This window comes from Perognathus longimembris, chromosome 4, assembly GCF_023159225.1.
Source record: "Perognathus longimembris pacificus isolate PPM17 chromosome 4, ASM2315922v1, whole genome shotgun sequence".
In the NCBI taxonomy this organism is placed as follows: domain Eukaryota; kingdom Metazoa; phylum Chordata; class Mammalia; order Rodentia; family Heteromyidae; genus Perognathus; species Perognathus longimembris.
The window spans coordinates 60,681,802-60,694,978 of NC_063164.1; the positions used below are offsets into that span (position 1 = coordinate 60,681,802).

The following is a 13,177-nucleotide window of genomic DNA, read 5'->3' on the forward strand; positions in this document are numbered from 1 at the left end:
GTCTACCTGGGAGGGAATGGAGAATGGTAGTACTTACTTACTGCACTAAGGGAGAACAAATTCAAGATCTGCCTGCCACATAATAAAAAGCATACAGTATTCCTTACTAAAAAGAAGTTATATAGATCAAATGTCTTTTGGTTTTTGTCATGCTGGGGCTAGGTCAAATTTGATGTTTAAATATTGGAGAGGGCCTTGGTCTTTGATGTGTGTGTGTGTTCAAGGATGTAGGGATATGTGTATTCAAGGATGTAGGAATATACATTCACATTAAAAATAACCTAGACATATTCAAATTCTGCCAAACCAGTCACTTGCTGATAAAAGGATATTTAGCAATACTTTTTAGCCCATATTTCATAATTTAGGTATTTCTCCATTTAGAAGTTCAAAATTTGCCAAAGCATTTCAATGGAACACCTTAGATTCTATCTGCACTCCAAACTCCCTTTGTGCCCCTCCAACTACCTCAATCTTCAGGTCTCAGCCTTCTTAGTAGCCAGGATTACAAGGATGGTGCCAGTTCTGGGACTTGAACTCAGGGTACAGGTGGGCACTGTCCTGAGGTAAAAAGCTAAGGGATAGCATTCTATCACTTGAGCCACAGCTCCACGTCTAGCTTTTTGGTGGTCAACTGGAGATAAGAGTCACAACAGATTATTCCTGTCCAGGCTGACTTCAAATGGTGATCCTCAGACCTCAGCCTCCTGAGTAGCTAGGATTACAGGTGTGAGCCACTCATGCCCAGTCCTACATTCTTGTATTTGAAATGGCTACACAGATCCTGGGAGTGTGGTAGCTCATTCTTGAAATTCTAGCTACCTGGGAGGCTGAGACTGGGAAGACAGAGGTTCGAGACCAGGAACTGTAGGTACCCCTAGATCATTTCAAAGGATTCATTGGGAGAGGGACATCTGATATGGGCCCTCAGTGTCCTTTTATAAGAATTCAAGGCTCTATTCTCTACTTGGGCATTTCTCAGGATTTTGGTTGAAGGCCAAGAACTTGAAAGATAATATACACCATATTTCCCAAAGAACAAGCTTGATTATTGCTTGCTGTAGGTGAAGGAGCTCCTAAGTTCAATTTTCCTCTCTGTTTTGTAACCAACTGCCTGTGCAAGCATCCATCTGGGTCTACCTGTGTCACCCCTCCCAGGTGCAAACAAGGTAAATATGATGTCTCTACTTGTTATTCTGTGACTAATACGTTTGTTTCCTCTAGTCTATGTTTTCTCCTAGCATCAACAAAACAATAACTGGTAACTTACTAGTTTGTAAACAGGGTAAAATCTCATCCACAAGGCAAGCTTTTTTCACAATAAATGATACATGTCATTTGCCCTTTTTATTGTATTGGCATTTACAGTGATGATGTGAAAGTAATGGTGAGATTGTTGGTGCCAGAGCATTGCTACTGCCAAGGCACTCAACCACATTCAGTACATTTACCTGCTACTGCATATTCAGTTAAAAAAAATCCAGGACACTGTCACCTAAAAATGTCCTTAATAAAGCGGCAAAAATATTTTATTGACTTCTGACCTAAATCTTTTTAATACTCTGTGTGACAAAATGGAAATAAACACAAAATGCTGCTGCTACACTCTCAGTGGTTGTCTTGAGGAAAAGAACTTGTACAACTGTTTGAGTTGCAAGCTGAAATAGTCACTTTTTTTTTTTTTAAAATAGAATGCCATTTTCACTTGAAAGAATAACTGACATACAGGCTATGGTTATTCAGACATTTTCTCAAAATCAAATGAAGTTAGCCTGTCACTTTAAGGAAAACAAGTGACAAGATTTGTTGTCAATGATAAAACTTGAGCTTTCAAGTGAAAATTAAAATTTTGGAAAACTTGTACCTGTCATAGTAGGCCTGACAGACACCCAATACTTAAAGATTTCTGATGATATCAGTGATGTTAAATGTGTTTTTTTGAGTATTCTACAATGAAATGAGTTGATACTTGGGTGGTATGTAATCTGTATAACTCTCTAAAACAGTTTTTCCCAAATGACCAATTCATGATGTTGTAAAATCATAAATAACAGATAGGATATTTAAGACAGACCAGTAGGTTTTCCTGCAGCAGAAAAATTCATTGATAGGGTTTCAGATGCCACTTAAGAAACTGCACTTAACAAGTTTGGTGTAGTATCAAAGAAAATATGCACATTTGCTAATAAGGCTTTCCTTTCCTTTCTGTGAGACTGGATTTTGTCACTTATACAACCAAAAATCCTCCCCCACCAAATCAAACACAGATTGGTCACATAGTTCAAACCAAAACAAGCAAACAAACAAACCACAACAGACTGAATGCAGAAGCATTTCATGCCACTGGAACAAACATTTTCAAAACAGATATTTAGAACATTTAGAATGATAGATTATAATATTAAGAGAAAGTAGACTGTTTTGTGAGGGCTATTCCTTGCCTATGGATGTTGGAATTGCTTTTCATGCCTTTGTCAAGAGAAATCAGGACTGGCTATATACCAATTCTATTTCATGGGCTTTAAGGAAATCAAAAAGGAAGTGTAGGGGCTGGGGATATGGCCTAGTGGCAAGAGTGCCTGCCTCATATACATGAGGCCCTGGGTTCGATTCCCCAGCACCACATATACAGAAAATGGCCAGAAGTGGCGCTGTGGCTCAAGTGGCAGAGTGCTAGCCTTGAGCAAAAAGAAGCCAGGGACAGTGCTCAGGCCCAGAGTCCAAGCCCCAGGACTGGCCAAAAAAAAAGGAAGTGTAAGAAAAGGGAACAATGTGGGGGAGAAAAGGAAGCCACACAAGGGATATTCAAACTTGATTTAAAGTTAGAGAAGAAAATTTAAAAATTATACCACTTCCCCCTTTTCTAAAAATTATTCACAATGCAAGGTGTTGGTGGCTCATCTCTGTCTGTAATCCTCCTTATTCAGGAGGCTGAGATCTGAGGATTGTGGTTCAAAGCCAGCCCTGGATAGAAAAGTACATGAGACTTTTATCTTCAATTAAGTTCCAAAAGAGCTGGAAGTGGAGCTGTCGCTTAAGTGGTAGAGCACGAGATTTGAGCAAAAAAACTTAAGCCCCAGTGCTGGAATTCATTTTGATTAATACTATTTTATATGATCCAGATGCACAACTTCAGCTCACGAAGAATATTATTTTTAAATAAAGGTCCATCGTATTTTATTTGTGCATAAAGTTATAATTAAAATTCTATATTTTCATACAGTCACTCTTAATTATATGATGGGATTAAATTACACAATAAATTAAATTTCCTATCACATTGTTTTATAATGCTTGCTAACTGCTTTGTTCTCAACTGGATTATAGCTCCTTAAAAGGGGATGGATTATGTTGTGTTCTTTTTCTCTTTTTTTGTACTGCTGTCATTGACTAGCAAGGCTGCACAAATAGAAGTTCAATAAATACTTCTTGTCTAAGTGATTGACAAGCAAATTTTTTAGATATCAGCTTTCTTCAAACATGTCAGGGCATCTATATTAACTTGCAATTGCCAGGTACAGCAGGCACATCATGCTTTCTTAATATTAGCACTGATGGCAGCTCCCCAGTTACATCCATCTTTGCTAAACTAGACCTACAAAATCTTTTAGCTTCTCAAAGTGATAATATCTGCTGATCTAATCACAATTTAGCCACATTAGTCATAGGCAACTGTCTAACTGGCATCTTTTAGTATTAACTGTACTAGTCATTTTGAAAGCTTTTAATTAATAACTCAGAAGAAAATCTGATGATAATCAGAAATGAAATATACATTTTTATAAAATCAGAACTTAAGCATCAAACAACCTGTCTGGACACAAGAATATATAACCTCTATTTAAATAGTTAAAAAGTTCAAATAAGCATTTTTAAATCTCATATTGTTGATTGTTGAGGGAACTACCATATTCAACAATGCCAACTTGATTATTAAATCAAGACTTTATGCAAGAAAACAGGGACAATATTCCTTTGTTCTTCAGTGACTTGGCAGTATCAGACATATAGCAGGAATTCAGAATTAGTGAATGAAGAAAAACAATTTACAGTATCACCAAGTTTCTTTATGTAATCTATATTATTGTTCTTTACTTTTTAAAAAAAATTTGATGACAGTAGTAGAACCTGAACTCAGGGCCTCAGTGAGACCTTAGCTTTTTCACTCAAGGCTGGCATTGTACCACTTGAGCTCACCTCAACTTCTGGCATTTTTCTGGTTAATTGCAGATAAAAATCTCATAGGGTTTTCTGCCTGGGCTGGCTTTGAACTTTGACCCTCAGATCATAGCCTCCGAAGTATCTAGATTACAGGAGTGAGCCACCAGCATCCATACATCTTCTTGTGCCAACTAAAACACTAGAATTTTGTATAACTTCCTACGAAAACAAACAAGGAGATAGAAATATGAGGGCCAAACAATTTCTGTCTACTCTTAGGCATCTATGATAATACCTGGCTTGATCGGAGAGCTGTTAGCAAAAACAAGTATTTTTAAAATTTTACTTCTGTGATTATGAGATGAGTATATTATAATCCTGTTGTAAAAAACCAATTGTGACAAAGAACTTACACTAAAACAAGTAATGTGTTATTAAAATAATAACTTCTTTCATGGACACAAAAGTGTCCTACAAACAAAGGGTGAGTAGTGTTTGCCAATACAATAGTGCACATTGTGGTGCAACTTCATTTCTTATTTTCAATTAAGAAGAGTTGTTATAGAAAAGAAATATAACATGCAATATAATGCGCAGTAGCACTACTTAGCTATATTCTCTGTAAAGTGTATTCATATTAGATTTTAAACTGTTCTTATGATAGGTTATATTTCTTTTCTAAGACTAAGGATAGAATTCCGTGAGTTGAATTGAATAATATTCTTAAGAGTGCTTGGGGACTGCATCTAGTGTCTTGGGATACAGACTCAGTTCTAGAAATCACCACTATATTCTATCAAGTTCCTTTAATACTATCCCACTACTATTCTGAATTAAATATCATTCTTCCCCTCATCCCTTGATCACTGCCACCATGTTCTATCACCACAAACACTCTACAATGCCTATGATGCTCTTAAAATATTTAAAACATTATAATACTCCCTCTTTAAGAGCTGGAGCTTAATTCCTTGGCCTTGGAACACTTGTTCATTCACTTCTAATCAGCAGGAGGCAGTGGAAGTGAAGGTATGTGATTTAAGAGACTAGGTCACAGAAAGCACCTTGCTCTCTTCTCTTGGATCTATTACTTTGAGGAAAGTTAGCTGCCAGGTTGTGAGCACAGCCCATATGGTAAGGCCTCCTGCCAATAGTCACATTAGTAAGCTATCTTGGAAGTGGTTCCTCCAACCCGTCAAGCCTTCAGGTTCCTGCAGTCCTTCCCCATAGCCTGACTTCAACAATAGAACATACTGAAAAGCATCCAGTTAAGTCACTTCTGGATTTCTGACCCACAGAAACAGAGAATAGAAATATTTGTTGTTTTAACTTGCTAAGTGTGTGTGTGTGTGTGTGTGTGTGTGTGTGTGTGTGTGTGTGTGTGTGTGTGTGCATGAGTGTGTTTTAGTTCTGGCACCTGAGCTGTGGGTATCAGTAGTGAGCTTCTTTACTCAAGGCAAGCACTGTACCAACTTCAGACTTTTGAAAGTTCAATGGAGATAAAAGTCAGATTTTCCTCCCTGGGCTGGCTTGGAACAGGGATCCTCAGATCTCAGCCTCCTGAGCTAGGAGGTCATGCATGACAAACCCACACCTGGCTTAACCTGCTAAGTTTTAAAACAGATTTAGAGTAACTGCCAAGTTACTTTACATTACAATAATGTAAAAGATGTATAACCTATCGTCATGTACAAGAGGTGAAACTCGAGTATTAAAGTTAACTGAGTACGTTCTTTTTCCCATGTCACTAAACTACAAGTGGAACAATGAGTGACATCTAATGATAGAGACTATGCTGTCCCGATCTCTTTATGTAGGATCTCTTTAAATAGGACTCTTGGATGTTTTTTGTGTAGGAATATTATGAGCAGAGGCATTTCTGTTTGATTTTATGCAGTGATCTCATATATAAGAGGCAAGCAATCTACTACTAAGCCACTCCATCATCCTAATTTCATTTCTTTCTTCCTTCTCTCTTTCCCTTCTTCCCTTCCTTCCTGTGCTAGTACTGAGGCTTAAGCTCAATGCCTCTTTCTGTTTAGATTTCTGCTCAAGACTGGTGCTCTACCACTTGAGCCACACATCTGCTTCCTGCTTTTTGCTGGTTAATTCTAGGCATGAGTATCTCAAGCTGTCTTTGAACCTTAATCCTCAGATGTCAGGCTTTTTTAAAATTTATTTTTTATTGTTACTATAAATATGAAGTACAGAGGGGTTATAGTTAGAGAAGTCAGGTAAAGAGTACATTTCTTTTTGGACAATGGCACCCCTTACCTCAATCTCTCCCAGGTTTTCTCCTCCCATCCCCCAGCCACAAGTTGTATAGTTCATGTTCAACATAGTGTCTAGTGAGTACCACTGCTGCTTTGATTTACCCTTTGTCCCTCCCATTTCTGTGCCTCTCCTTATACTTGCAAAGACATATAAATGACCAAACAAGGTAAAAGAAAAAGAAAACAAAAACAGAAAAAAAGAAAAAAAAACCTTTTGTTTCCATTTCCTGTAGTTCATTTTGATAAATATTATTTTGTATGACCTGATGTACATAGGCTTTGGCGCCTTTATGTTCCTCTCCTAAGAGTATCCTCCTTTGGTCTCACTGTGTGTGAATGCCTAGTAAGATCTTTATAATTTACCATATCATGGTGTATTTTAGATCTAGCTTCCTTATTTGAGAGAAAACATGTGCCACTTGTCTCTCTTACCTTGGCTTACCTCAGTTAACATAATTTGTTCTAGCTTTACCCATTTCCTTGCAAATGACATTATTTTATTCTTTCTAATGCTCAGCCCCTTAAGTAGCTTGGATTATAGGAGGAAGTCAACCACTCCTTTCTTAAGTAAAAAGCCTTTTTTCCATTTCATATTTCTCACTTTCCTTCATTGTGTTTAATTCCTAATGCAGATACATAATTTTCATTAGACTGTCTTTCTCCTAACAAGCAAAATTCTAAATAAAACCAACAGTTTAAAGAAAACAAATCCTTAAGCTTAACAAAATGAATCCTCCCACCAAGAATGAAAGCACTCCTGTGGTTAGTAGCTTCCTTCTATTACTAGCTCACTATATTTCTTCCAGCTTACTAAATCATTACAGAAGTTAGGCCAATGGATTGAGAATATTATTTCTAGAAAAAAGTTAATTTTTCTAAAGACTAACATTAAAGTACATTGAAAATAGAAAAAATATATCACCACCTTAACTATTTCTTTGTACTGTTCTAGTTGTTATATATGTAAGGCATATTTAAAAAACTGTAGTTAACCAATTCAGGCTTTGTTCTTTATATAAAAACCTAATACAATCAAGTCCTTCAAAGTCCTATAGGAAAATACTTCTCATGTCTATTAGTTAAATGTAAATTTAATTCCAACTCACTAAATATGGATCAACAACATTTATGCCAACAGAAAAGATTCCAATTTCCATTTAACTGCTTGCTTAATAATTGCTTTTTCAAAATCTGGACTCCTTCCTTCCTTCCTTCCTTCCTTCCTTCCTCCCTCCCTCCCTCCCTCCCTCCCTCCCTCCCTCCCTCCCTCCCTCCTTTCCCTTTCCTTTTCTTCTTTTCTTTAGTACTCACATTAGGATTTGAACTCAGGACCTAAATACTCAGGTTTTTGTCAATGCATGGTAGGTGCTCTACCAGTTGAGCCATGCCTCTAGCTCTAGTTTTTTGCTCATTAACTAACATAACAGTCTTGAGGATTTGACTGTCCAGGCTGATATGAAATCATGACCCTCAGATCTTAGTTTTCTGAGTAGCCAGGCACAGCACTAATTTTTTTTAATACAAAATATACAGCTAGCTCTCAAAAGTTCAATAAATGCATCCTTTCTTTTAGAAGACACTCCTTTTTATATATTTGTACTCATTAGCACTTTACTAAGGATACACAAAAGAAGAAAAAGAAAACATATTTTTAATTTATATTACACTATAAGAAGACCTAATTAATGAGCTCCTCAAAGAATTGAAGTGTGACTCTCACATAGCTTTTCCTATATTAGTAAAGATAATAAAAAGTAATTCACTGAATTTTGATTTATTATATACTGGGTATTTTGTTCCACAGGAGGATTTTCCTCTTTCTATCCACAGGTGTAGTTAACATGGATGTAACATTATCAATTTTTTTGAAAAATTTATCTATGACATGATTTCTGCTACTTAAACAACTTTAAGCCAGGTATACAGATATATATTTTGTAGGTAAAATACTTATCTTACAAAATTAAAACAAATATATTTTAAAAAGTATTCTGATGAATATTTCCCTTTGAATAATTATTTACTGAAAAACTGCAACTTCAAAAACTTATACAACATTCCTTCTGTCCTAAGTGATGTTATTTTATTTTTTATTTTTTGCCAGTCCTGGGCCTTGGACTCAGGGCCTGAGCACTGTCCTTGGCTTCTTTTTGCTCAAGGCTAGTACTCTGCTACTTGAGCCACAGTGCCACTTCTGGCCATTTTCTATATATGTATACAAGGCAAGCACTCTACCACTAGGCCATATTCCCAGCCTCCTAAGTGATGTTATTTTAAAAACACATTGTTTATATTTTGAACTTCAATTACTCTATTTTTTAAATTTAATTTTATTGTAAGGTAGTAAGTACATTTCTTGTCAAACCTGTTACCCCCTTCCTCATTATTCTCCCACTCTATTATTTTTAAACATGTACTGCAAATAAAATAACATGAGTTTGCTTATTAAAATTTAATGGTAAATAATGACTTTTAGAAGCCTTTGAAACAGAAAAATTGTAAATATAGTTTAGCACAAAACTGATGTTAGTATTTATAGTAGTTCAATGATGTTATGATATACTATATAACAAGCTTAATTTCTGAATTCCTTCCTTTATAAAATAAACCTAAATATATTTAAATTTATGGTTTCTGTGACTGTTTATCAATAATTTTTTTTTTTTTTGGCCAGTCCTGGGCCTTGGACTCAGGGCCTGAGCACTGTTCCTGGCTTCTTCCCGCTCAAGGCTAGCACTCTGCCACTTGAGTGAGCCACAGCGCCGCTTCTGGCCATTTTCTGTATATGTGGTGCTGGGGAATCGAACCTAGGGCCTCGTGTATCCGAGGCAGGCACTCTTGCCACTAGGCTATATCCCCAGCCCCTATCAATAATTTTTAGACAAAGGGTAATTGGAGTGGGGTGAAGAAAATTGAATGACTCAAATAAATAATGGTTTTAATTTTTTTCTAAAAAAGTACTTAAAGAGAATTTAGACGAAGACTCAATCTAAAATTTGGCTTATTGAAAATAGACTCATAATTTTGTTTCTCAGTTCATATGGTAAATAATGTTAAGACAGTCTTTTTTGGTGATTAGATTGTATTTACTGAACTACAAACATGGAGTTATGTTATTATGTCATATTTGAATAGTGAATATATGTCACGATGTACCTATGCCACTTTTTTTTCTTTATTGTCAAAGTGATGTACAGAGAGGTTAGAGTTTCATACATTAGGCCTTGGGTACATTTCTTGTACTGTTTGTTACCTCCTCCCTCATCCTCCCCTCCCCTTCCCCCTTTCCCTCTCCCCAATGAGTTGTTTAGTTGGTTTACACCAAATGGTTTTGCAAGTATTGCTTTTGGAGTCGTTTGTCTTTTTATCCTTTGTCACTCGATTTTGATATTCCCTTTCACTTCCCTAGTTCTAATACCAGTATATACAGTATTCAGTGTACTCAGATGAGATACAGTGATAGTGCGGGTACAACCACAGGAAGGGGATACAAGAGGATCATCAACAATAGAAGCTATGGTTTCACATGGCATGTTGAAAATGGTTACAACAGTGATATAATAGTAGATGAATGGATCAGGAAAATGTGGTAATATATACAATGGAATTTTATGCCTCTATCAGAAAGAATGACATTGCCCCATTCGTAAGGAAATGGAAGGACTTGGAAAAAATTATACTAAGTGAAGTGAGCCAGACCCAAAGAAGCATGGACTCTATGGTCTCCCTCATTGGGAATAATTAGCACAGGTTTAGGCTAGTCACAGCAGAGGATCACAAGAGCCTAATAGCTATGCCCCTATGAATGCAGAAGATGATGCTAAGTCAAATGAACTCCATGTTATGGAAACGACTGTTAAAATAGTCTTAGCTGTAATATCTGTAAGCTGAGCATTCATAACAAAAGTAAATTTCCTATTTTATTTAGTAAGAAAGATACAAAGTACTCTTGATTGGATGAGTTTGGTTGACATCATTAGTTCTTGTTTTATTCCAAGTACTCTTGACTGAATCAGTTTGGTTGACATCATTAGAACTAATGATGTACCCATCCTCCTTAAATGTAAACTTCAAGGATTCAGGAAAAAAAGCATAATAATATAAAACCTATCTATAATCATTACCCTGATTTGACAAGTATTAACCCCTATTCCCTTCTGCATGTCACAAAATTCCCTATCTTCCCAGGTGGCATGATCATTTTTCTAAAGAATATATATACCCTTCCTGCCCACATTTTTATATTTCTACTACATATTTGTTTTTACAGCATTGTTTTGTTTAGTTTAAAACTACATAAATCATTCCCAATTTATCACTTTGTAATTTCCATTTTTATTCAGTAAAATACTGCTTTATAAACACAGACATACAGATACATAAACAGGTGATTTTTTCATAAGCTGTTCTAAACACATTCTATTCTGCTCTTGATGGATATTTACGTATTATCTAAGCAGTGTCTCATGAACATCCTTGCACATGTAAGGATGTGCATGCCCCTCCCTGTACATTTGTGCAATCTCTTCTCTCATAGCTTCTGGATAGTAAATTAAAAAAAACTAAGCACTGAAAACTGAAGGACAAATGGAAAGCTATTAAAAAATTAAATTATCACATCTGGTTTTACTATTGTGTGTGTGTGTGTGTGTGTGTGTGTGTGTGTGTGTGTGTGTGTGTGGTGGGGCTTGAACTCAGGGCCTGGGCAGTGTCCTTGAGCCTCGTTGGGCTCAAGGCTAGTGTTCTACCACTTGAGCCACAGTGCCACTTCTGGTTTTAGAGTAATCAGAGATAAGAATCTCATGGGGACTTTCTTCTGCCCAGGCTGGCTTCAAACTGAGATCCTATGATCTCAGCCTCCCAAGTAACTAGAATTACAGGCGTGAGCCTCCTGCACCCTACTTAGTTTAAATTTTTATTTCTTTGTTAAATGTTTTAATTATTTGTTCAATATTTGTGACATAATGACACTTAACCTTTATTTTACTTGGAAATAGTTCTGTTAGGAACATTTATATTACATATATGTATAAACTTCCGTTTAGAATTCCAGTGGTGGATCATTTAGGAAAATTGAAGATGTACTGTGTGTTGGCATTTAAATCCTGTTTTGTGTATTTGTGTCCACATGTGCTGGTACTGGGGCTTGAACTCAGGGCCAAGACATTTTCCCTTAGCCGTTTTGCTCAGGACTGGTGCTCTAGTACTTGAGCCAAAATTCCACTTCTGGCTTTTTGGTGGTTAATTGGAAAGAAGAGTTTTACGAACTTTTCTGCGTGGGCTGGCTTTGAATTGCTATCTTCAGATCTCAGCCTCCTGAGAGGCATAAAACACTAGCACCTGATTCTAAATGCTGCTTTTTCAGAAGCAGCATTTTACTTACAATCTGTCCATCCAAATTGCGACACAATAGTAAGAAATTTAGCAAGTTTATGGAGCCTAATTCCTCATTTCTTATATTTGTTTAGGGAATAAATTTGAAAGTAAGTCTACCTTTGATTCTTTGTCTTGTGGCATTCCTGGTTTCACTTTATCATGTGGATGATCAAGAGCCAAATTATTTTTCCTTGTTTCACTGTTTTCAAGCAGGGGAACATGACTGTAATTGTTATCTGCAAGACAAAAACTTCTTGGACATTAGCAGAAAACCTTTATTTTTGATCATGGAAAAAAGTAAAAATAATAAAACCGCAAAGTATATTTTAAAAGAATAGATTTTTAAAAATCACTTATAGTTAGCTTGACAAGTTACCCATTTAAATGTTTCTTTTGAACTAAGCATACTGAAACTTAATATTTGTCTCCCTCCCTCTTGTTCCTCCTTCCTTCCTGCACAGACATTTAAAATATGTTTGCTGCATACTGGCAAAGTATCTTCAAAGAAGTTTTCTCAGTGTATGTTTCTGCCATCCATGTGAGTGCTCTATTTACCTTGCAATTATTCATTTAAATAAAAATGTATAGCTGCATTGCATCTTATCAGAACTATTAGGAAACAATGGAAAAGTAAAACAGTATAACTCAAATTCTACCTTTTTTCTTTTTAAAGGCTCAAGAAATACATGACAAATTAACATGAACATACCTCGACTTGAATTCAAAAGAAGTAACTGTGATTTTAGCTTGTCAATAATCGTTTGTTGAAGTGACAGCTGTTCCTGTTGCTCACGTATTCTCTGCTCATAGTTCTCAGTCTGCTAACATAAGAACCAGTTAGCTTGATATTTACTGACAGATATGAATATATACCTACTATCCATTAATAAACAGATAGGAGCTGCCTATACTGCCATTTCTCGGTATTGGTACATTTATTTATGAGCTACAAACTGATCCTAGAAATGTACTTGCAGTCATGATAAGCACTATTGATTTGAAACACTTACGCACTATAAAATCTTTTTTAAAATATCTTATTTAAAGATATTTTAGTCAGGGGTTTGAGATTATGTTCTCTTTGTCATTCAGGATAAACTTAAAATTTAGAATTTTATCCTTTAAGAAAAAAAGTAAAAGCATGAATGATAGGACAGATGTTAAAGCTGTTCTATAAAAATATTTACTTAAAAATTAACAATTCATTTTTTCAAATACACTTTTGAATTCATTTTTAGAAAATAAAAGCAAAAGAAACAGCTTTAAGACAAAATAAAGAGGAAAAAGAAAAATACAAATTACCAAAGAGTAACTGGCCAGAATGTTCTATTCTACGTTCTAGTAAGTCAGCAGAATGCCATGGTTAA

At 35.8% G+C, this 13,177-nt stretch overlaps 1 protein-coding gene across 9 annotated transcripts in view; it reads right to left on the reverse strand.

Annotated features, from left to right (window-relative positions):
* Nucleotides 1-13,177, reverse strand: part of Tank (TRAF family member associated NFKB activator) — an 85,898-nt gene that overhangs the window by 19,036 nt on the left and 53,685 nt on the right. For 5 of the 9 annotated variants that reach the window (XM_048345340.1, XM_048345337.1, XM_048345339.1 and 2 more), the window contains exons 3-4: nucleotides 12,520-12,631; nucleotides 11,928-12,046 (exon numbers count right to left, since the gene is read on the reverse strand). In XM_048345340.1, coding sequence (XP_048201297.1) covers nucleotides 11,928-12,046; nucleotides 12,520-12,631 — 231 coding nt within the window. Of the gene's footprint in view, nucleotides 1-11,927; nucleotides 12,064-12,519; nucleotides 12,632-13,177 lie in introns of those variants that run through there. The other 4 variants (XM_048345345.1, XM_048345343.1, XM_048345341.1 and 1 more) reach the window with 4 other exon arrangements.